The sequence below is a fragment of the Elephas maximus genome, chromosome 2, assembly GCF_024166365.1.
Source record: "Elephas maximus indicus isolate mEleMax1 chromosome 2, mEleMax1 primary haplotype, whole genome shotgun sequence".
Lineage (NCBI taxonomy): Eukaryota > Metazoa > Chordata > Mammalia > Proboscidea > Elephantidae > Elephas > Elephas maximus.
In genome coordinates this window covers 49,893,389-49,918,724 of record NC_064820.1, presented here as the reverse complement: position 1 = coordinate 49,918,724, position 25,336 = coordinate 49,893,389, and the positions used below count along the sequence as shown (strand labels likewise).

Sequence of the window (25,336 nt, the reverse complement as noted above, 5' to 3'; positions counted from 1 at the left end):
CCTTTTTTGCGCAGGGCCGGGGAGAACTCAATTTATCCACTCGCGCAACCAGAAAGTACTCGAGTATCGCCTTCCCTCGGCTCAGAGTGGGGCCAGTATCCCGACGTCCCCGGCTGACGCTGGGGGCGGGAGCCGCTCTGGCCGCACCTGGCGTCTCTATGGTGCCTAGGCGAAGGGGCGGAGAGAGGGGCGGGGCTGTCTTTCCGGCTGCTTGCTCCAGCACGCGAGCGAGGGTGGGACCGGCGGAGCTGCTGAGAGGCACCCGGCGGGAGGGGTCCTGCATGGACGGCGTGAAGCTGCGCCTGATGTGAGAAGCCGGAGGCGGGGACTGACCGAGCCTGAAGTCTGGAAGGTCCGGGTTCCGGGTAGGGATGACATGCAGAGAGGGCAGGGGCGCGGGAGCCCTGAGCAAGCGGGGTGCGTGGCACGCGAGCGGGCACTGTCGCTCTCTGGCTTTATCACTCTTACAGAGCTCATAATACCCAGCCCTCGCTTAGGCTTCGTGCCCCTTGTGTTGGGGGGGGCGGGTGGGAGGAGGGGTGGTGCCCAGGAGTTTTGCTGGAGGAACCTATTGCGATCCTTACCAGGTATACAGGTTTAAGAGCCTTTCAGAACCCCGGGCCCTAGAGACTTGAATGCTGTAAAGTGTGACATGGTCCCCTCGCTGCAGACGCCAGGGCTTCTTTCTGCCGTATTTCTTAGCTGACATTTTTAAAATTATTGCATCGTACTAACCTTACAAAAGAATGGCTTTGGGAATTTGCTGAGACTTAAAACATGTTGAAATTCAAAATTGTATGTTTTCTTTCGTCATGGCCATAGGAACGAACATTTTATATGCAGAGATCTGATGACTAACAAGTTTCAGTGAAAGTGGGCAAGATTTGTTTCCTTGTAAGTTAATGGCATCAGATTGGGCATCTGCTTTTGGTATTACAGTACTGAAGAAATTATATGTATTAGGGATATAGAGGGAGCGCAACAACCCTACCGCTCAAAGAGGACTAAAGTTAGCTAAGGATTAAGTGCAATAAAGACAATTTTTGGACCGTGCTTTCACCCCAGGTTTTTTTTTTCCCCCCCCAAGTATTTGTGAGATGGGGGTGGGGGGGAGCAAATCAGAAGGTGATATTTACACTGGAAATTCATTAACTCATTTGTGGTGGCAGATACCATGCCACAGTGAATATGAGTAGACAATACATGATAGCATATATATAAAGTAACCAGCTAATTATGTGTTTGTGGAGTTAAGAGGGAATTACTACTATGTATACCTTGATGGCCTATATTTGATGGTATTTTAATATAATGGGGATGGGATAGTGGCAGTTTGGCCGCTGAAGAAAGTGGCTCCTGCAAGTCATAGAAAATTATGGTCTGGTGATAGAAAATTATGGTCTTGGTGACTGACCCTTATGGCAGAGAAACCGTCCCAAATAATATCTTTAGCTCATAGGCTGAGGACTGCTTATCTGCCTACCCCTTGTAATGAAAATATTTATTAAATGCCCTGAGCACATTAGATCTTATAGCATGGCAGGTATAAAGAATATTATAATTACTATTCTTAGGAAACCTCATTGAAGTGAATATGTAAAATAAACATAAAGCTATTTTACATTTTAGGAAGTTCATGGGCCCATTCTATTTGTACAGTGAGGAGCAGGAAGAAGAAGATATGAAGAAATATGGGTACATTTCCGAGTCGGAATAGACTCCATGGCAGGGGGTTTGGAGCCTTGGTGGCGGAGTGGTTAAGAGCTCGGCTACCAACCAAAAGGTCGGCAGTTCGAATCCACCTTGGAAACCCTATGGGACAGTTCTGCTCTGTCCTGTAGGGTCGCTATGAGTTGGAATCTACTCGATTAATTTTTGTTTGTTTTGTGTGTCCTAGTCAGAGACAGTAATTAATAGAGAGAAAAAAAAATTTTTTTTAACGGGTATGTTAAATTTCTCTTGCCGATACTCAGAATCGAAGCCAGATATGTTCAATATCTGCACCAATAGTTAGAGTGGAATATAGATGCCAGACCATGATCATACTTTTTGTGTGTGTGTACTTTAGATGAAGGTTTATAGAACAAACTAGTTTCTCATGATTATAGTTTTCTTAATAGAAACGGTACTGTTTTAGCTATCTATTGCTGCATAACGAATTACCCCCAACACTTAGAGATTTAAAACAGCAATTACTACCTCACTGTTTCCCTGGTCAGGACTTTGGAACAAGCTTAGCTGGGTAGTTCTGGCTCAGGGTCCACCCAGGTTGCAATCCAGTTGTCAGCCTGTGCTGCAGGCACCTGAAGGCTTCACTGTGGCTGAAGGATTTGCTTCCAAATTCATTCATGTGTGCTTTTTGCTCCTTTTTCATTAAGCCAGCTATTTATACTTTACATTTATAAAATACATTTGGATTGCCCCCATTATGTCTGTATTCCTATTTATAAATTGTGGGACAGTTATTTTGTAAACAAGTTTTTCTTTTTCAGTTCACTTTAAATTTTGATTATCATTAAATACTTGAAATGATCTTTTTTTTTTTAACTTTTATTGAGCTTCAAGTGAACGTTTACAAATCAAGTCAGACTGTCACATATAAGTTTATATACACCTTACTCCATACTCCCACTTGCTCTCCCCCTAATGAGTCAGCCCTCCCAGTCTCTCCTTTTGTGACAATTTTGCCAGCTTGCAACTCTCTCTATCCTCCCATCCCCCCTCCAGACAGGAGATGCCAACACAGTCTCAAGTGTCCACCTGATACAAATAGCTCACTCTTCATCAGCATCTCTCTCCTATCCACTGTCCAGTCCCTTCCATGTCTGATGAGTTGTCTTCGAGAATGGTTCCTGTCCTGTGCCAACAGAAGGTTTGGGGACCATGACCTCCGGGATTCCTCTAGTCTCAGTCAGACCATTAAGTATGGTCTTTTTGTGAGAATTTGGGGTCTGCATCCCACTGATCTCCTGCTCCCTCAGGGGTTCTCTGTTGTGCTCCCTGTCAGGGCAGTCATCGGTTGTGGCCGGGCACCATCTAGTTCTTCTGGTCTCAGGATGATGTAAGTCTCTGGTTTTGAAATGATCTTTTGATTTTTCACTTTGCTCATGATACTTTAACTAGATCCTTTTAGAATCTGAACTCATGTAAGTGTAGGGTTGTTGTGTGCTGTCACCTTATGAAGTATAAGGTTAATAACGTTTAAATGTATTTTGTGATTATAAAAATTGTGTCATGAGTTAAGATATAATGCAATGCTATATAGAGGCATCATGCAATTTGCAATTAAGTTAATACTGACCTTTTATTTTTCTCTGTGTTCTGTGATAAAATTTGAAAATACATCTATATTTACATGCACATATAATCGTAGTTTGAGTGCCCTCAGAACTTACCTGTTAGACCTCTGTGTAGTCTGAGCAGCCTACATTCTTGTCACACTCATTCATCTGAATGGCCTTCTTACTCTCTAGGGCTAATTACAGGCCACTGCTAATTGAAGGAGAATATTGCTCCTGCTGGGCCTACCTGGTTTAGTTATTAATTCAAGCCTTGAGTCCCAGTTCCCACCCAGATAAGCTGATGATGACTTTTATCTTTGATTAAAGGAATATTTTATAAACTTTAAAATTGTATGCACTAAACTTTTAAACATTGACTTCTTTATCAATTCAAGTGTCAAATGTTTATTTTCTAAATTAGAAACAAATGTGGGATTATAAATCCTGAAGTTTACACAAAGCATTCATAACTTTATAATAGAGATATCTTTTGCATTTTGGTTGTATCTCTTGGATGAAAGTTCCTTAAAATCATTATTTCTATAGATCCTAGGAGAGTCTGTGGCAAATAACCTGATCTTAGTGTTTCAGAGGATAATTTTCATTAATTGCAAATAATCAAGAATTTGAAGATTATTGTAGACTCTGTTATCATTAACAAAATACTTGTTCTCTAAAGAGTAAGTATTCTTCATAGTAGCACGAAGGAATTAGAGGAAGCTACATGAGTTTATTTCATCTAGAGAAACAGAAATATTTCACACAGACTTTTCATATATCAACTAATACATAAATATGAACAACTTATTTTTATATGGTACTATAAAATTAACATAATTGTAAACAATTTATTTATGTTATATATTAGCACCTTGCTAATGTATATACTGTTTTACCTAGTAATATGTTTACATGATTTTTTATTATAGCTTTAAGAGGCTGATTTAGCATCACAGTCTGGGTTGTTTATTTTATATTGCTACTTTAATGTTATTGACAAACAAGCTCCTTTTGCCCCTTAATTGGAAACTTCTGGCTTTAACTTTTCAAAATAGCTTTATTGGTTTTATGGTAATAATAGTAGGACATTGAAAATTTTTAGACAATCAAAGAAAGAAAAAAATGGTAAAAAAAAAAAAAAGCATGTGTAAGCCCACCACTGAGAGACAACTGAGCAGCCTTTAAAACTTATGTGTGTGTACTATTTTTCAAAAAAAATGTAATACTTCACATATTTTATAGGCTACCTTTTAAAATTTAATGTCTACTGAGCATCTTCCCATGTCAATAAATATGAGAATAAGTATTATTTAGCCACAGCATAATATAGTGTGGAATTTATTCTACTAGTCCTATATTTTAGACATATATACTGTTAATGAGTTTTCCTTATTATATACAATGCCATCCTAAACATCCATATATAGCTCTTTGTATTTTTTCTGATTTTTTTTTTTTTCAGGATGAATTCCTAGAATTGTAAATGTTAACTCAAAGGAGTTTGTACTTTTTTTTTTTTTTAATTTTTATTGTGCTTTAAGTGAAAGTTTACAAATCAAGTCAGTCTCTCATATAAAAATTTATATACACCTTGCTATATACTCCTAATTGCTCTCCCCTTCCCTCGACTCTATTTTTGTGTCCATTTGGCCAGCTTCTAACCCCCTCTGCTCTCTCATCTCCCCTCCGTACAGAAGATGCCAACATAGTCTCATGTGTCTACTTGATCCAAGATCCTCATTCTTCACCAGTATCATTTTCTATCCCATTGTCCAGTCCAGTCCCTGTCTGAAGAGTTCGCTTTGGCAACAGTTCCTGTCTTGAGCTAACAGAACGTCTGGGGACCATGACCTCAGGGGTCCTTCTAGTCTCAGTCAGACCATTAAGTCTGGTCTTATGAGAATTTGGGATCTGCATCCCACTGCTCTCCTGCTCTCTCAAGGGTTCTCTCTTGTGTTCCCTGTCGGGGCAGTGATCGGTTGTAGCCAGGCACCATCTAGTTCTTTTGGTCTCGGGCTGATGTAGTTTCTGGTTTATGTACTTATTTTTAATGGTTTTTGGTCCATATTGTCAAAATGTCCACTGGAAAGGTTTTACCAGTTTAAACTCTACAGTTTATATAAGCTGTACTGAAGCCATTGGCAAAAAAACAAAGCTCCAGGAATTGACAGAATACCAACTGAGATATTCCAACAAACAGATATGACACTGGAAGCGTTCACTTGTCTATGCCAAGATTTTTGGAAGACAGCTACCTGGCCAGCTGACTGGAAGAGATCATATTTGTGCTCATTCCAAACAAAGGTGATCCAACAGAATGTGGAAATTATCAAGCAATCTCATTAATATCCCATGCAAGTAAAATTTTGCTGAAGATCATTCAAAAGAGATTGCAGCAGTATATTGACAGGAAACTGCCAGAAATTCAAGCCGGATTCAGAAGAGGACATGGAACCAGGGATATCATTGCTGATGTCAGATGGATCCTGGCTGAAAGCAGAAAATACCAGAAAGATGTTTACCTGTGTTTTATTGACAATGCAAAGGCATTCAACTGTGTGGCTCATAACAAATTATGTATAACATTGAGAAAAGTGGGAATTCCAGAACATTTAATTGTGCTCATGAGGAACCTATACATAGACCAAGAAACAGTCATTTGAACAGAACAAGGGGATATTGCAAGGTTTAAAATCAAGAAAGGTGTGCATCAGGATTGTGTCTTTTCACCATACTTATTCAGTCTGTATGCTGAGCAAATAATCCGAGAAGCTGGGCTATATGAAGAAGAACTCGTCATCAGGACAGAAGGAAGACGCATGAACAATCCGTAGTATGCAGATGACACAACCTGGCTTGCTGAAAGTGAAGAGGACTTGAAGCACTTACTGATGAAGATCAAAGAGCACAGCCTTCAGTATGAATTACATCTCAACATAAAGAAAACAGAAATCCTCACAATTGCACCAATAAGCAACATCATGATAAATGGAGAACAGATTGAAGTTGTCCAGGATTTCATTTTACTTGGATCCACAATCAACACCCATAGAAGCAGCAGTCAAGAAATCAAAAGATGTGTTGCATTGGGCAAAAGACCTCTTTATAGTGTTGAAAAACAAAGATGTCACCTTGAAGACTAAGGTGCACCTGACCCAAGCCATGGTATTTTCAGTTGCTTCATGTGCATCCAAAAGCTGGACAATGAATAAGGAAGATCAAAGAAGAATTGATGCATTTGAACTATGGTGTTGGTGAAGAATATTGAATATACTGTGAACTGCCAGAAGAATGAACAAATCTGTCTTGGGAAAAAGTACAGCCAGAATGCTCCTTAGAAGCTAGGATGACGAGACTTCGTTTTACACATAATTTGGACCTATTGGTAGGAGGGACCAGTCACCGGAGAAGGACATCATGCTTCGTAAAGTAGAGGGTCCACAAAAAAGAGAAAGACCCTCACAGTGATGGATTGACACAATGGCTGCAATAATAGGTTCAAACATAGCAATGATTGTGAGGATAGCACAGGATCGGCAGTGCTTCATTCTGTTATACATAGGGTCAATATGAGTCCGAACTGATTCGACAGCACCTAACAACAACAACATACTCTACTAACAATCTGAGAGTGATCATTTCCCCACCAGTAGTAACAGAGAGTATTAGCAGTCTTTTGTCAATCTTATGTTGAAATCTCATTGTTTTAATTTGAATTCCATTCATTACTAATGAAGTTGAATGTCCTTTAACAAATTGTTTGATCATTTGTATTTCTTCCTTTTTCAAGTTGCCTTTTTCATACATTGCCCACTTTATTATTGGGATACTTATTTTTTCTTCCTATTAATTTTGAGAGCCCTTAAAAATTAGGACTACTAATCTTTCTCTGTCATAAATGTTCAAAATTTTGCTGTTATAAATGTTTTAAATGCCCTCCATTTATTTGTTTAACTTTGCTATGTAGACATTTGGCAGTTTTATGTAGTCATGTCTATCAGTTCTTTAAAAATGATTTTGACTGCCTTCTCTAAAAGTAGCTAGCTGAATCGTATAGAAATCTGTTTACAAATTCATATAAATATCCCAAACTTGATAACCAAGCTAATTACAAAAGCTATCTAACCATGGAAACTCCAGGCAGCCCCACTCTCCTTGTCCATATGAGTGGCAGCTCCACCCTTTGAGACCCTGGAGGTTGTGGCCATACCCTTTGAGACTGAGGCAACTCTGTTTGCTGTGTTCCTTGTCTCTTCAGCTACTGCTTCCTGGTTCCTTCGCCTCTCGACCCCTTGGGCCTCACCATCTGTGTCTGCCAAGCTGGGGCAAGTGTTCCAAAGCCCTTTAGCTCCAGCAATAAGTGTCTGGAGGCACCCCAGTCTGCCAGTAAACTTCGGCCAGAAGGCCCTCAGCTCTCTTGCTCCATGGGTTGGCAACCCTAGCGCCACCGTTAAGTGCCCTGAGGCACCGCCACTCCGCCGGGAAGCCTCCTGCCAAAGGCACTTAGCTCTTTTGCACTATCTTGAGCTGGTCTCCTGGTTCTGCCGCTGCTGGTTCTCTGCCACTGCCGGTCTTCTGCTGCTGCATCTTGCTGTCTGCGAGTGCAACAGCTCTCTTCACTTCCCTCTGAGAGCTGACCAGAATTGTCTTTGACGTCCATAATTCCACCAACAGCCTCTTCAAGGCAATGTAGGCTTTTACTGTTAGGCACTTTAAAACCCTTCCAGCTTCTGTCCATTCAGAGTTTCAAAACCACTTCCACATTTTAGGTATCTGTTAGAACGGCACCCTACTCCTGGTACCAAATTCTGTCTTGGTTATCTAGTACTGCTGTAACAGGAATACCACAGGTGGTGGCTTTAACAAAGAGAAATTTATTCTTTCACAGTCTAGGAGGCTAGAAGTCTGAATTCAGGGTGCCAGCTCCAGGGGAAGGCTTTTTCTCTTTGTGAGCTCTAGGGGAAGGTCCTTGTCATCAGTCTTCCCTGGTCCAGGAGCTTCTCAGTGCAGGGATCCCGAGTCCAAAGGACACACTATTCTCCTGGCTCTTGTTTTTTGATGTTATGAGGTCTGTGTGTCTCTCTGCCTGCTTCTCTCTTTTATATATCAAAAGAGATTGACTTAGACACAACCTAATCTTCTGTATTGGGTCTTGCCTTGTTAATATAAATGCCTCTAATCCTGCCTCATTAACATCATAGAGGTAGTATTTACCACACATAGGAAAATCACATCAGATGACAAAATGATGGACAATCATACAATACTGGGAATCATGGACTAGCCACATTGACACACATTTTGGGGGGGGGACACAATTCAATCCATAACACCATCAATGTTGTCTTCTTATGCAATAAAATAGTCTGGCTTTTGCATCAATTAAGTTTGATCAAAGAAACAGAACTACTTTGTGTGATAAAGAATAAGGAATTTATAGTGGTTGGAACTTACATAATTAGAGGAGCTGGTAGACCAGTCTGTATAGGCTGTTTGTTGCCTCAGAGTCTATTGTTGAGTCTGAAGTTGGTGCAGATCAGCTAGAGGAGGAACTGGTAAGGGAAGCTGGATGTGAATAGAGCAAAGACAAACTGAAATCCTTGGGAAGCAAATGGAACCTGCATGAGCCTCTCACCAGATCTAGCTTTGATGCTTTGGGTGAGCTGCAGGAGAGGTTGGCACTTAACCTCAAAGCTGCATCTGAAGACTAGGATTTGGAGAAGCTGAAGAAAGCCCCACAAGAAAGAGCTAGGTGGGAGCTGAAGGAACTGCAGGACCAGCTGTTTTCCCATGCTAGCAAGGTGAGCTAGCAGATCAGCAACAACACAAGCAAGTTGCCACAGTGTCTGGTGCCTTGCCCTAACCTTCACAGCGTAAAAAATATGGCCACTTTTTCACTTCTGCCTTCCATATCTCATGCAAAATGTCGCCTGCAGATAACACTACCCAGAACTGTACAGCGAAGGGAATTCTGGGAAATGTAATTCCAGCTTAGCTGAGTTGACATACTGCAAAGCCATTATGTTCTTTAATAAAGTTTTGTAGTTCTTAATATACATTTCCTGATTAGTTTATTCCTTGGTATTTTGAATTTTTGTTGCTGTTGTGAATGTTAATTTTTCTTTTAATGATTAGTCCTGGTATATTAACAAGATTGTTTTACTATTTGCCTTCAAAGTAGTCCCCTTTTAGAACTTAAATTCTAACAATTTTCAGTTGATCCTGTTGTATAGGCAGTCATTTCACCCGCAAACTAATGTAATTATCTTCCTGACAAGGCGATGATTTATTTTTTTGGCCTTAGCACATTGATCAAAACTGTCAGAAAAATGTTAGAATAGTTGTAGTGTTTCTGACTTTTAAGGTAGTGTCTTCAGGTTTTGACCACTTTGGGGCAGGGTGAACTAGTGATTCTCGTTGTTTAATAAACATAAGAATTACCTGCTGTCTTAGTCATCTAGGGCTACTATAACAGAAATGCCACAAGTGAATGGCTTTAACAAAGAGAAGTTTATTTTCTCACAGTAAAGTTGGCTAAAAGTCCAAATTCAGGGTGTCAGCTCTAGGGGAAGGCTTTCTCTCTCTGCAGGCTCTGTAGGAAGGTCCTTGTCCTCAATCTTCCCCTGGTAGAGGAGCTTCTCAGGTGCAGGGACCCTGTGTCCAAAGGACCCCCTTTGCTCCTGGTGCTTCTTTCTCAGTGGTATGAGGTCCCCAACTCTGCTTGCTTGCCTTTCCTTTTATCTCTCAAGAGATAAAAGGTGGTACAGGCCACACACCAGGGAAGCTCCCTTTACACTGGATCAGGGAGGTGACCTGAGTAAGGGTGGTGTTACAATCCCACCCTAATCCTCTTAACATAAAATTACAATCACAAAATGGAGGACAACCATACGATACCGGGAAGCATGGCCTAACCAAGTTGACACATATATTTGGGGGGATACAACGCAATCCATGACACCTGGTATGTGTACTTGCTAAAAATGGAGATTCCAGAAATTGTCAAAGAGGATCACAGCTCACTCTGTTAAAGTGAAAATAAAGAGTTTTATTGAAGGGATAGCAACTCGAGTGGGGAACCCAAGTTGGGGAACACGAAGCAAACGTACAACATGTCCCAAAGTAAGAAGGGCTTTTTATAAAGGAGAAGTTTAGAGAAATAGTAATCATTAGTCATACATCAGTAATTACAAGTCATACATTAGTAATTATAGGTCATATATTAGTTAATCTGTAAACGTCCTGTCCTGGAGCTAGCCTACGGAAGCATTTTGTGAAAATGGTCTTATCTTTCGAAGATAGGAGCGGCTTGTACAAAAACATTCTTTTTGAGAGTAGCAGTTGTTCTGACTCTCCTCTCCTCTTCTTCTCTGAGTCAGTGCAGATTACTGTAAGCTCGACTTGAATGTCTCTTACTTTTCAGGTCTGAACAAAATTTTGCACCCTATGCCAAGCACCTAGGTTTTGGGGGCTCTTTCACAAAGTAAATGTTACATTTTATTAAGTGCCTTTTTTACATTTAATATACAATACCTGATGCCTAACAGATACAATGAATGGTAATTTTTCATTCATCCATTCAGTAAATATTTATTGAGCACCTTCTGTGTGCTGAGAATATATTGACAAACAAAGCAAACGAAGTCCCTGTTTTTGTTTTCTTTCCTGAAATGTTTTTGGAGCATTAACACTTGAAAGATAGGCAAGTCTTTTGACCTTAAAAAATGTTACCTGCACCAATATTAAGCTGAGTTTCTTTGAGCTAATTAGGCCACTGTATTTTTCTTTCTTAACTTGTTAAAATGTGATGAATTATATTGCATTGTGATCAGAGAATTTGGACTGAACATCTCTACTTTTTAGGCTTCACTGACTTTTTTTCTTTTTGATGGTTTAGTAAACATGTGGTTAATTTTTATAAATATTCCACAGACATTTGAAAAGAATTATGTTCTATGTAGTGTAAAACATCCTATACTTGTGTATGAAATCATATTTGTAATTATTGCAATTATCTATACCTTTTCTGCAGGGCATCAAACCGGTTCCCTGCTGAGAATTTGCATTTCTGCCTCAGATATACTGAATCGGAATCTACATTTTAACAAGATTCCCAGGTGATTCTTATGTATAACCTTCTGTGAACTTATTAGAAATGTAAATTCTCAGCAGGGGTTTGAACTGGGACAAACTGCTTTGAAGCCCTGATTTTCTTGACTCCCTGTTTTAGTTTATATATTTTACTGCTATGTTGTTTGACATGATCCTCTTACCTTATATAACTGTACCATGATGTGAGTAGGGTCGCTATGAGTTGGAATCGACTCGATGGCAATGGGTTTGTTTTTTGGTTTTATGATGTGAATATTTTATCCATTTAGCCCCATTTAACCACTTTTGCCTTGAATTCTACTGTGTTTGATGTTAATGTTACCACTGCTGCTTTGTTCTGTTTGTATTTCCTAGATAGATACTTTTCCATCTCTTTACTTCCAATCTTTTTTTTTTTTTTAATTGTGCATTAGGTGAAAGTTTCCAAATAAGTCAGTCTCATACAAAAAGCCATGCATACCCTGTCCTCCCGGTGTCCATTCAGCCAGCCTCTGTCCCCCTATTTCTTCTCATCTCATCACCAGCCAGGAGTCACTCACATAGTCTTGTGTTCCCACTTGAGTTATGAAGTTCACTCCTTATCAGCATCATTGTCTATCTGTAGAAGGTGATTTCTGGAGTGGTCCCAATCTTGGCTCTTTATTTCCAATCTTGCTGATACTTTTTGTTTTAGGTGTTTTCTTATAAACAATAACTTGATGGGCATTTCCTTTTGTCACAATTGAATTATTTTTGTCTCTTTATAGAGAATTTAACATATCCGCATTTTTTGTGGTATTTTATATGGTTGGTCCTGATCGCTTTTTAATTTTTTTTTTTAGGGTTAGTTCTTTGATTTTTTCCTTTTCTGTCTGACAGTATTGATCATGTTCCTTTATTCTCTCCTTCCTTCCCCTCCCAGATTTAGAAATTGTTTCTCATTCCTTTTTTTTTTTTTTTCCAGAAATGGTACATGGATATCAAAATTTCTAAGGCAAAACTCTTAAAATTCATGATCTTCATATATGTGCCACAATTTAGTTTTGTTTAGAATTATATAGTCATGATCCTTTTCTCTCAGTGCTCTGTAAATGATGTCCCACAATATTCTGGCGTATACGGTTGATGTTAGTCTTACTATCTTTTGCAGGTAACTTTTTCTTTTTTGGCCTGGAAACTCTAAGGATTTTCTTTTTGTTTTTTGGAATTTATTTTTTTCTTTCAATGCCAAACTCTTTCTCCTTTTTTCTCCCCCTAAGCTTTGAAAATCTTTGAAAGTGTTCTTATTACTAATTCTGTTGTATGAAGTATTCCTTCTACTATGCATTGCTTCTATTTACTTTTTAATTGGGTGATCAGGTTTATCATCTTCATAATCTTTCTTGTTTTCAGATTGTTCTTTTTCATGAAAGCCTGCTGTTATTATTAACAAAGTATATTTTATTAACTTTTTTTGCAGCTTTCTACAAGTATAATTGACATGTAATAAACTGTACATGTTTAAAGTGTATAATTTGATTCATTTTGACATGTGAAATTGTCACCACAATCAAGATAATGAGCGTATCTGTCCTGCAAAAGTTTGTCTATGCCCCTTTATAATCCTTCCTGCCCTTGTCCCCAAGCAATCACTGATCTGCTTTCTGTCACTGTAGTTTGCATTTTCTAGAATTTTATATAAATGGAAACATTCACTATGTACTCTTTTTTTTTGGTCTTCTTTCACTTAGTATAGTTATTCTGAGATTCATCCATGTTGTATGTATTACTCATTTGTTTATTTTGCACTTTGTTTATCCACCACTTGTTGATGGACATTTAGGTTGTTTTCAGGTTGGAGCTAATTCAAATAAAGATGCTGTGAAAATCCATGTACAAGTCTTTGTATGAACATATATTCCCACTTCTGTTGGGTAAGTATAACTTAGGAGTGGAATGACTGAGTCATTATTTATGTTTAAATTTTTGAGAAACTGAATAACTCTTTTTCCAGTCCCACCAGCAATGTTTGAGAGTTCCAGTTGCTTCATTGCCTTCTCAACACTTGGTATGGTCAGTCTTTAGTTTTAGCCATTCTAATAGGTGTGTTTTGATCTCTCATTGTCGCTTGATTTGCATTTTCCTAATAATTTTTTTGTTGAGCATCTTCATATGCCTGTTACCATCTTTATATCACTTTTAGTAAGGTACCTGTTCAAATCTTTTGTTCATTTTTGTATTGAGTTATTTGTTTTTCTGTTTCTGTTCTTGGTAATTCTTTATATATTCTGGATGCAAGTTAAGATATATCTTTATTAAATATGAGATTTATACATATTTTCTCCCAGTTCATTGCAAATATTTTCTCCCAATCTGTGGCTTGTCTTCATTCTCTTAACCATATCTTTCAGAGAGCAGAAGTTCTTAATTTTGATGAAGTTCAAGTTATCAAAATTTTTTCTTAATGTATTGAGCTTTTGGTGTTGTAGCTAAGAACTCTATGCATAACCCAAGGACCCAAAAATATTCTCCTATGTTTTCTTACAGACGTTTTATAGTTCTATGTTTTACATTTTGGTCTGAGATCCGTTTTGACTTAATGTTTGTATATAGAGTATGATATAGATTGAGGTTCATTATTTTTACATATGAATATCAGGTTGTTCCAGTACCATTTTTTGAGTAGACTTTCACCAATGAATTGCCTTTGTACCTTTGTCAAAAATCGGTTGACTCTACACGTATGGGTCTATTTCTGGACTCTGTTCTGTTCCATTGATCTATTTGTCTGTCTTTACCCCAGTACTGCACTGTTTTGATTACTGTAGCTTTCTAATAAGACTTGAAATCAGAAGATATAAGTTCTCCAACTTAGTTTCTCTTTTTCATTGTTGTCTTTGACTATCTTGCCATTCAAATTTTAGAATATATAGTGAGGTACATATAATTCTTTTTACAGAGTGGACGTTGAGTCATTCTCAAATTATTTACTCTTTAGTCTCAGAATTAAAACAAAACAGAAAAACTTCATGTATCACACAGTATTGATAACTTTAACTGGACAAACTATTTCAATATTCTGTGCCAAGTAAGCAGCACTCAGTACAGAATTATGATTGTCTTTTTATACCAGTTAAGGTTTTTGGTTGAAGATCAAAAAAGGAAAAAGATTTATTGGAAAGTGCTGGGGTAGCAGGAACTAGTACAGCTCTGAGAACTTTAGGGATTAGACCTGGGGACTTGACGTTCTCATGATTCTCTTAGCCTCTTATCTTTGTGTCTCTGTGCACGCTGAGTTCATTTTCCTGGGCTGTTCCATGTAGTGGGGCTCATTGCCTCCAAGAAGAAGAGGACTTTTCCCTACCAGCTCTACTTAGGAAAATCCTGGAAAGGAGTTTGATTGGCCCAGGCTGGGTCACTGTCATCACTAGATTAATCACTGTGACCAGGGGGCCAGGGAACTCTAATTGATCAGCTCTGGAGTTGGGGTATTGTAATAAACAGTTCTGCCAAAGGAAGGGAATGCTGTTATTAGGAAGTAGTTGCTGGGTAGGTAGACACAATGATTGAAGAACTGTTCGATGACCTCAAAGTAATAGATGTCAGTCAGTAGGCTTTCTGAAATTCTTAATATATAGTGCTATATAAACTATGGTTCCTACAAAGCTAACCTATTATCCTCGGGCCTCATGGCATATTATATATAACATGTTAAGAAATACTAGTTTTTACAACTTGGTCTTATTTTTTTCTATTTGTGAAATTAATTGCTCATGTTTTCTTGTTTAAATATTATGTGGGTGTCCATAATCATCCATTAATATTTTTGTGTGCTTTCTATTATAGGGTGACTGGAAATGTAAACAAAATAGGCTGTTTCCTGATGGCTTTTAGTATATACTGACTTTGGTTGTGATGGCGTCAGAGACTGAAAAAACCCATGCTTTACTCCAGTCTTGTAGCACTGAATCTCTTATCTCCAGCCTTGGTCTTGGGATATTTTGCCTAGTAGCTGACAGACTTCTTCAGTTTTCCATAATTCAGCAAAATGACTGGCTTCGTGCCCTCTCCGATAATGCAATACATTGTACGATTGGCATGTGGTCATGGGCGATCGTCATTGGAGTCAAGAAGAAGACTGACTTTGGAGAAATCATTTTAGCTGGATTTTTAGCCTCTGTTATTGATATAGACCACTTTTTTCTAGCTGGATCCCTGTCATTAAAGGTAAGAAGCGTGTATTGTGATTTTTCTGGTCTTTCCTTTAACTTTCTTAGCACCATTATACTGATCTTCACAGATCACTTAGAGCTAATTAGAATTGACCTTATTATAAGATAAAATAAGAAAGTCGATTTATTTGGGGTTTTTTTTTTTTTTTTCTTTTTTGAGCATCTAGTTCTTCCCTAAAGGAGCATCTGGACATGTTGTTAATCAAGTTATTTCCCATCACAAAGTACAGGTAGTCCCTGACTTAGGACTGGGTTATATTCCAAAGACTCTGTCATAAGTCAGTTCTGCCGTTTAATACCTCTTTTTTTCTCTTTAGTTTTCATTATATTGCCTTTTATTATCAGTATCTTTATACGTCCAATCTTTATTTGTCTTTGGGAGTTGGAAACATTACATATAAACTTACAGATATATTTTAATATGTACATACATATTACTAACAATAGGATGTACAAAAAAATAGTCATAAGTGCGGTTTGTCGTAACTTGAATGTATTGTAAGTTGGGGACTACCAGTACTATGGATGCACCCAGAAAACTGTAGATCCGCTAATTGATTGTTGATCTTGTTGATCCTTTCAAAGAATCAACTTTTTGTTTTGTTGATTCTTTCTATTGTTTTTCTGTTCTCTATTTTATTTATTTCTGCTCTGATCTTTATTATTTCCTTTCTTCTGGTGGCTGTGGGCTTTTTTTCCTGTTCTCTTTCTATTTGTTTGAGTTGTATAGCTAATGTTTTGATTTTATTCCTTTCCTCTTTTTTGATGTGTGCATCTGTTGCTATAAATTGACCTCTGAGGACTGCCTTTGCTGTGTCCCAAGGGTTTTGATATGATGTGTTTTCATTCTCATTTGATCCTAGGAATTTTTTTATTCCATCTGTGATTTCTTCTGTTACCCAGTGATTTTTAAGCACAGTGTTACTCGTTTTCCTTGAAATCGATTTTTTTTTTCTTGCTCTTCCTGTTCTTAATTTCTACTTTGATGGCATTGTGATCAGAGAATTTACTTTGTATTATCTCAGTGTTTTGGATTTTGTTGAGGGTTGCTCTGTGGCCTAAGATGTGGTCTATTCTGGAGAACATTCCACATGCATCGGAAAAGAATGTGTACTTTGCATCTGTTGGGTGGAGTGTTCTGTATATGTCTATGAGGTCAAGTGGGCTGATTGTGGTCTTTAGATTTTCTGTATCTTTGTTGAGTTTCTTTCTAGATGTTCTGTCCTTTACCGAGAGTGGTGTGTTGAAGTCTCTTTCTATTATTGTGAAGCTGTCAATTTCTGTTTTCAGTGCTGTTAGAGTTTGTTTTATGTATTTTGGAGCTCTGTCATTGGGTATATATTTACTATGGTTATGCCCTCTTGGTGGATTGACGCTTTAATCATTATATAATATCCTTCTTTACTCATTATGGTGGATTGTCCCCTGAAGTCTATCTTGTCAGAGATTAATATTGTTACTCCTACTCTTTTTTGGTTATTGTTTGATATATTTGTTTCCATCCTTTGAGTTTTAGTTTATGTTTTTGTGTCTAAGGTGTGTCTCCTATAGACAGCATGTTGATGAGTCGTTTTTTTTTTTTAATCCATTCTGCCAATTTCTCTGTCTTTATTGGTGCATTTAAGCCATTTACATTCAGTGTGATTATCAATAGGTATGAGTTTACTTCTGTCATTTTGTTGTACTTCCCTTTTTTTTGTGGTGTTGCTGGTTTCTTTGTTCCACTTAATTTTCAGTGCTAAGTTCTTTTTGTTTGTGGATTTTCTTTTCATTTCTTACATTGTTGTTGATTTTGTATTTACTGAGTCTTTATGTTTTTCTTCTTTTTTATTTTGATGAGTAGCTTTGTTAACTTTCTTTGTGGTTACCTTTAAATGTACCTTTATCTTCCTGTGTTTAAAGCAGTCTTTTATTTCTTGATATCGCCTTGAGCTCCCCACCATAAGAAAGTTCAATAACTATACCGTTTATTCCCCCTTTTGGTTTTGATGTTGTCATCATTTACAGCTGATGTCTCTGATTCCCTGTTTTCAGTCTTTTAGCTTTGTTTTATTTTTGAGAATCCTTTATCTGGGTTGGTATCTGGCTGGTGCTGTCCTGTGTCCTAATCTCAGGTTGTTGTATGCTGTTGTTGCTTCTCTGTCCAAAGGACTCTGTTTAACATTTCTTGTAAGTTGATCTGGGTTTTACAAATTCCCTTAATTTCTGTTTATCTTGAAATGTCCTAATTTTGCCATCGATTTTGAGAGACAGCTTTGCTGGATATATAATTCTTCATTGGCAGTTTTTTTCTCTCAAGGTTTTATATATATTATCTCATTGCCTTCTTGCCTGCTTGATTTCTGCCAAGCAATCAGAACTTAGTCTTATTGGTTCTCCTTTGTAAGTAACTTGTTTTTCCCAAGCTGCTCTGAGGAGTCTTTGTTTTGGTTTTGGCAAGTTTGATTATGATATGTCTTAGTGACTTTCTTTTGGATTATATCATATATGGGGTTCATTGTGCGTCTTGGATGGGTATTTTCTCATTTTTCATGATATTAGGGAAGTTTTCTGCCAGCAAATCTTCAATAATTCTCCCTGTGTTTTTTGTTTATTTGTTTTTGTTTTTTGCCTCCTCCTGTTCTGGAATTCTGATCATATGTAATTTTTTCCTCTTGATAGTGTCCCATACAGTTCTTAGGCTTTCTTCATTTTTTTTTCATTATTTTTTCTGATATTTCCTCAAACAGATTGGTATCAAGGGATTTGTCCTGTATTTTGCTGCTTCTGTCTTCCATTGATTCAACTCTGCTCTTGTGTCCTTGTATTGAATTGTCTATTTCTGAAACTTTATTGTTAATCATTTGGATATCTAGTTGCTGTTTTTTGTATAGTTTCTAATTGTCTATTTATTTTGTCATTTTGTTCTTCTGTTGTTTTCTTGAATTCTTCTATTGCTTTGTATTTTCCTTGATTTTGTCTGTGTTTTCCTTTGTTTTATCTGTGTTTTCCTTATCTCTTGGAGAATCCTATATATTAGTCTTTTAAATTCCTTATCAAGTGGTTCCATTACCATTTCTTCCTCCTGAAGGTTTCCTGGTTCTTTATTTTGGTCACTTCCTGGAGCCATCTTGTCCCACTTCTTTATGTAATTTGATATTGTCTGTTGTCTACAAGGCATTAAGGTGTTATTTATTTATCCTATTTATTTATTGTAGGTTTGTTTGCTGCACCTTGATATTTTGTTTTGATATATCTGAATAGTTGGAACATGCGTGCTACTCTGGTCACTAGTCTGGCCATACTGGAGCTCTTACCACCTGTCTCCGTGGGTGGGGCAGTGGCTGGGTGTGTGAGCATGGGTCTCTATTCACTGGTCTTACAGGGCAAATGAGGATGTAGCTAATGTTGGTGGTGAGGTGGTATGTCCGTCCAGCAGGCCACCTGGACATGGGTGTAGAGAGCATTCTCACTGGTCTCTGGGTTGAGTTTTGTGTGTGCTCACTGCTGATTGTCAGGTGGTCAGGGTGAGGGTGCCTAGGTCTTCAGTCACCAGGTGGGTGGTGCAGAAACTGTCATGGATGGTCCCAGTTGGGCAGGGTTGTGCAAAGGTGGTCGGAGTGAGTACAAACCTCTGGTTTCGGGTGGGGGGTGGTGCAGAGGGTAAAGCAGGGGATACTGTCCATCCACAGGTGCCAACTAGAAGGGCGTGCCCTATCCGCTAGAGTGAGATGTGGTGGGGGGATTGCTGCCAGTCCTCGGACTCCTGGTGCAGGTGGCTGGAGGGAATAGGAGATGCCTTTGGTCTCTGGGCCCCCAGCGCAGATGGCTGGGTGGAGCAGTGGGCACCACCAGTCCATGGGCCCCTGGTGTGGACAGTTGGGCATAGAAGTGGGTGCCACTGGTCCTTGGGCCCCTGGCATAGTTGGCTGGGCATAAAAGGGGGTGCTTCCAGTCCCTGGGCCCCTGGGACCAGCGGCCAGGTAGAGAAGCAGACGCTGCCAGTCTGTGGGCCTCAGTTCAGGTGGCTGGACTTAGGAGTGGGCACTGCCTGTCTGTGGGTGCCTTGTGTGGGTGGGTGGGCAGAAGGTGCCACCAGACCATGGGCTCCTGGCATGGGTGGGTGGGCTGAAGAGGGGGTGCTGCCCATCCATGGGCACCCAGCACAGGTGGCTGGGTGGAGAAGTGGGCACCGCCAGATTGCAGGCCTCAGTGCAGTTCAGTGGGCAGAAGAGGGGACACCACAAGTCCACAGGCCCCTGGCACAGGTGGCTAGGTCAAGAAGAAGGCACCAGTGGCTGGGTAGAGAGGCAAGCGCCGCTAGTCCATAGTCCCTGGCCCGAGTAGCTGAGCCAGGGGGTGGGTACCACCAGTCCATGAGCCCCTGGCTAAGGAGGCAGGGTGGTGATAGGTGCTGCCAGACTGCAGTCACATGTGGGGCAGGATGGATGAGGGGGGTAGAGGGTACCAAAGGTCCACAGCCCTCTGGCATGGGAGGCTGGGAGGGGCGTGATGGGTGAGGTGAGTACACTTAACTTTCATAGGGCGGAAAGCACTCCTGCCTGGCTCTGGTTGTAGGCACAGAGTCATTCCTGTTTGTCTGCATCAGGTGATGGTTTGGCGGGGAACACTGCTTGCTTTGTCTCAGTATGACCATCCAGTCGCAGGTTCGGCTGGCAGGGCACTGGCAATCCATAATTCTCTGTGTCAGCTGTTTCTATACAGTCTCTCCTTCCATTTGGCATTCAGTCCGATTCTTCAGCCTTGCCTTTGATGCTCAGGGTTCCAAAGTTGTCACCTGATCTGATTCACTTGTTTTCTTGGGTCTTTGTTGGAAGATGGATGTTATCAGGCGTCTGGCTATACCGCCATCTTGGACCACCTTCTCTATACTAGCTTTTTTTTTTTTTTTTGCTTGTCTTTCCCAACTTTTTATTATAAATCTTTTCAAACACAGAAAATTTAGAAGAAAAGTACAATGAACACTCATATACCTACCATCTAAATTCAACAATTGTTAACATCTTGCAGTATAATCTAACGTGCATGTTTGCGGAACCCTTTATACAATAATGTACAGCGTTCATGACACGCTCCCCTAAGTATTTCAGCTGCATCTCTTGAACACAGAGCATTCCACTACATAATCACAGTATCATTAGCATACCTAAGAAAAGTAACACTAATTCTATAATATCATCTATTAGCAAGACCATATTCAAAGTTCATCATTTGTCCCCAAAATATTTTTTCTTTTTTTTAATAATTTTTATTGTGCTTTAAGTGAAAGTTTACAAATCAAGTCAGTCTCTCACATAAAAACTTATATACATATGCTAGCTTTTTATAGATTGATCTGTTTTATCACTTCATTTCACTATTTTACAAGATTCCCTGTAAGGAATTCCTGTTAAGGTTGTGTCAGCAAAAGGACTGTTGATGAGCATTAATACATTGTGGGTATAGAATTTAAAAAACAAAGGTGGAGACAAAAGTAGAGTAATAATACAGAAATGTTACATGTTCTGACAAAGCAGAGATAAAACAACTAAAAATGTGGAGAAAGGAGATGGTAAGAGGAAAATAGAATAAACTCTTTGATGTTTATTCAGTAGGTAGGAGTTAAAGAACACTAGTTTAAGAAGTAGGTTTACAAGATTTTTAGTTCAAAGACAGTTTCATTTGACAGCCTGACAAGGTACAGTCTCTTAAGTGGATGACTTTTTTGCTTTTTTTCTATAGGAACCTAATTTTTTTTTTTAGTACTTTTTCCCATCACCACCCAATCTCCAAAGGGTGCCTTTCCCTTCCCTTTTAACAATCTTCTCCCTCAGAAGCAATGCCTTTTCGAAGTCTTGAATTATCACACTTTAACATTGTCTCCCTCTAATCAGTGCTCTGATCTCCCAGGACTCTTCAGTATTTTCACACTTACCACACGTTGGACTTGCTCTCCCTCATAGTAATTTTAGATCCATTTTAGGGTTCCCCTCTTCTCTTTTCAATGCAGTGTTTCCTGGCTTGTGGTCGGAGTGTGAGAGTGAACTCACTGATTGTCTTTGGTGGTGGTTATTTTAATACTTGAATGTGATTTTAAGTTTGAGCATTCTCTGACTTCTAGGTATGCTGAAGGTATGGGTTTCTGTATAGTTTTATTTGTCCTTATTGTTCTATAATGTTTTTGGAGGATATGTGAGGAGTTTTGAATTTAGGCACCCTTCACTCTCCTCAGAAACCCTGGTGGCATAGTGGTTAAGAGCTATAGCTGCTAACCGAAAGGTTGGCAGTTCAAATTCACCAGGCGCTCCTTGGAGACCCTATGGGGCAGTTCTACTCTGTCCTGTAGGGTCACTAGAGTCAGAATCGACTTGATGGCAACGGATTTGTTTTTTTTGTTTTGTTTTCACTATCCTCAGCTTTCTTTTTATGAAAAACTGTCTAGCTGCAATTCAGCCTTTAAAGCAGGTAGAACAAAACTTCACGCATGGATCATGCAGGACTTAAGCCTGAAATTTTCATTTGTTCAGATTTTGCATAGATTTTTTTGCAATGGTTAGAATTTTACTGAAGTGTAACTCAACTTTAGACTACTTATTTAAATAATATTTCTAAATGTAAATAAATTCTGAAAATATTTAAAACTAATAGAAAATGATTATAACAAATATTTTATTGCCTTCACTCATTATAAAATATTTGGTTGTGAGACTTTTCTCAATGCTTTTAGAGGCCCCATACAATTCTTTAAAAATCCAGATTGCACGAGCCATATGTTTATGATATAAATTATGTTCATATTGTGACTTCTTCAGGCAAAAAATACGAAGCTTAAAAAAAAAAAAAAATCACTATGTTCCTGATATCTTGATTTTATTTTTATTGCAGAGGAAATCCTCCTGTTCATTCTTTATCTTCTTTTTCTTATACACAGTAGATTTGATTCATGTATCCTGAGGTGGCATAGAAAATGTTTCCCTTACATATCCAATAGACTCCTGGAAGGCATTTTAGAATATTAAGAAACATCTATAAAATTTTGTTTTACCAACAAGGAAGTGATACCAGCTACTACTTTCTCCCCTCAGGCTGCTTTAACTCTTCCACGAAGACCTTTCCTTCACTGTTCTGCTGTGATACCCATTGTAGCCCTGACCCTGAAGTTTGCAATGCACCTTTTCAAGCTCAAAGACTCATGGTGCTTTCTGCCCTGGATGTTATTTATATCCTGGACCTCACACCACATCCGAGATGGAATCCGTCATGGCTTGTGGATATGCCCATTTGGAAAAACTTCTCCTTTACCATTCTGGCTTTATGTAATAATCACGTCATCTTTACCACACATCTGTTCATTTGTTATGTATTTAACGGGGACCAGACAAATGATGTCTTCAAAACATGGAATTCGTATTGATGTCTGACATATCATATGACAGTTCTAGAAATAGTTCAGACAATGATAATGGGTTGCCAACATTAAAGTGAATTTTTAAAAGTTAGTCACTTACATTGTTTATTTTTTTATAAGTTATAAGTTACTTATATTTTTATAAGTTAGGCACTTATATTGTTTAATTATTATAATTTCTGAATCTTCTTGCTAGGAGGCACCTACAACTTTAATAAAAAAAATCTGTCTGTGGTAATTTTGACTCTCTCTTCTGTAACACCATAGTATAATGTTAGTTTTATTTATTTCGTGTTATATTTTTATAACTTCTTCAGTTTGTCTTGCTTTACTATTTACTAATATCTCTGTTAGATTAACATCCAGGTAAGTTTTCTGGACGTCTTCCTTTAAGTTAGTCCATTTCCTGATGAAAAACAGCTCAAATTTTAGGGGGACTAATTTGTGGAAAGCTAGCACTATATTTGGGTCCACGTTTTCCTAAGATACTGAAATGATGAAATGACCAAAATAAATGAGATCATGAATAAGATGTATAGTGAATACTGACATTTATTTTTTTCATATATATTGATCCTGACTGAAATTTATTTTGCAGAGTACTTAGTGACTTATGATTACTGGCAAAATCTGCTTCAGAGCACTTGTGAGAAACATTATATTTATAAAAGACAGTAACAGTACATCTACGTTATTGTTTCAGAAATCAATTTAAGAAATAATTAGTTGTGATATGTTGGCTATTGTAACATCTTACCGAAGTACTCCTTTTTAGTATCTTTGTCCAAGAATCTCATGTGTTGGAGTTTTATGCATTTTGAAAAATATAACTAAAGTTAACAAAATACTTGTTAACAACTAAAGTTAAGAAAACATTAAAACCTATGATTCTATGGATCATAACCACAGAATCTGAATTCACACAAAAGAGGACTTGTCAGTAATGTAATTTCAAATACAAACTTCTGAATGTGCCATTAAAACTGTTTTAGTTGCCAATAACTTGTTTAAACATTATTCTAAAATATTGTGCCCATTAAACCATTTTTTTAGCTGGCCTGCTATGGAGAAACAAAGTGTATTTTTTTCAAAATAAAGTAGTTTTAGAAAATTTGCTTTTTCCTGTGTTCTTTCAGGTTAATTTTCTTAAAATAGTTAACCTTTTTAGAGAAGAAAGATTTAGTTGCTGTAAATTTTACATTTGCACAGTTTCATGTTACCTCAATATTAAAATCAATGCTCCAGAGATACCTGCTGTTCTTTGTGGCATATGTACCATCTGCTGTCTCCAGACTTTCTTATAGATTTGTGTTTTATTATGCTAGTGATTGTGTGCCTTACTCTCTGAGAAATGATGGATGATTCATGCAGCAATGTCTGACCAAAGCAAGTTTTTCTTATATGATATTAAAGAGTGCAATAAATTGTTTTGACGATTCAAGCTCTTTCAGGTAGAGAGGTAACTTTTTTCTTTGTTATTAGCAAATTGATTGCAATCTATATTTTACAATATATTGGATCTTACAATCTATTATTATCTTCCAAAAGCAATTACTGTTTCACTTTCGTTGGTGTCATAGTAAATATTATATAGTAAAGGTAAATTTGATTAAGGTAGAGAGTTTTTAAAAGCACCTGATTTCAGAAATAACTTTATAAAACTGTGGGGTTAACTTTACCCAAAGAATTTTGTTTTTTGTCTAGGTCGAGGGTGGTGGGGCTGGCAAGGCCAGAAAGACCCCACCATGTGATAGCAGCTAACCTCAGGGGAGGGAGGCTGATTCGATCGATCAAGCCTACTTAATGAGGCCCCAGTAAAGGCTCTGGTCACCAAAGCTCCAGAGGCTTCCTGGTTGGTGAAAGACATCAATTCAATGGGAGAGCAGTGTGCCCCTTTTGGGACATGAAAACTCCAAGTTGGCAAGTACAAGCCATTTTAAGCAGGGATTCCAATTCTAGAAATTTATTCTAAGGAAATAAACAGGTAAGTACACAAAGGAAAAGGATTTCCCGTGGTTGCTTATAATGGCAAGAAAAAAAAATGGAAACCATTTGAAGTTTTTCAGTAGAAAATCAGTAACATAAATTAGCCGGAGACCCTCAGTGAGATGGACTGACACAGTGGCTACAACCATGGGTTCAAATGATTGTGAGGATGGTGCAGGACCAGGCAACATTTTGTTCTGTTATACATAAGGTCACTCTGAGTTGGAGCCGACTTGATGGCACCTGACAACAACAAATCATTGCCCAGACGATCAGGTACTAATGGCTACACTCACCCACTGCTGTCGAGTCAATGCCGACTCATAGTGACCCTACAGAGCAGGGGAGAACTGCCCCGTAAGGTTTCCAAGGCTGTAAAT

At 38.4% G+C, this 25,336-nt stretch overlaps 1 protein-coding gene across 8 annotated transcripts; it reads left to right on the top strand.

Annotated features, from left to right (window-relative positions):
• Nucleotides 1-223: 223 nt before the first annotated feature.
• TMEM267 (transmembrane protein 267) lies at nucleotides 224-24,043 on the top strand. Of its 8 annotated transcripts, XM_049863411.1 has the most exons (5): nucleotides 224-365; nucleotides 11,314-11,398; nucleotides 13,206-13,285; nucleotides 15,198-15,578; nucleotides 22,648-24,043. In XM_049863411.1, exons 4-5 carry the CDS (start codon nucleotides 15,267-15,269, stop codon nucleotides 22,981-22,983), a joined length of 648 nt encoding a protein of 215 aa, XP_049719368.1. In that variant the 5' UTR covers nucleotides 224-365; nucleotides 11,314-11,398; nucleotides 13,206-13,285; nucleotides 15,198-15,266; the 3' UTR covers nucleotides 22,984-24,043. The 8 variants fall into 8 exon arrangements, with proteins under 8 accessions (XP_049719368.1, XP_049719379.1, XP_049719371.1 ...); XM_049863422.1 differs by lacking the exon at nucleotides 11,314-11,398 and having other exon boundaries at nucleotides 224-352; XM_049863414.1 differs by lacking the exon at nucleotides 11,314-11,398 and having other exon boundaries at nucleotides 224-352; nucleotides 13,195-13,285.
• Nucleotides 24,044-25,336: the final 1,293 nt, after the last annotated feature.

Bases quoted from the DNA above. Each gene is read 5' to 3' on its own strand.
- TMEM267 (XM_049863434.1), top strand. From the start codon at position 15,267: ATGGCGTCAGAGACTGAAAAAACCCATGCTTTACTCCAGTCTTGTAGC. The intron at 15,579-22,647 runs GTAAGAAGCGTG...TTCTCCCCTCAG, and splicing joins CTGGATCCCTGTCATTAAAG to GCTGCTTTAACTCTTCCACG.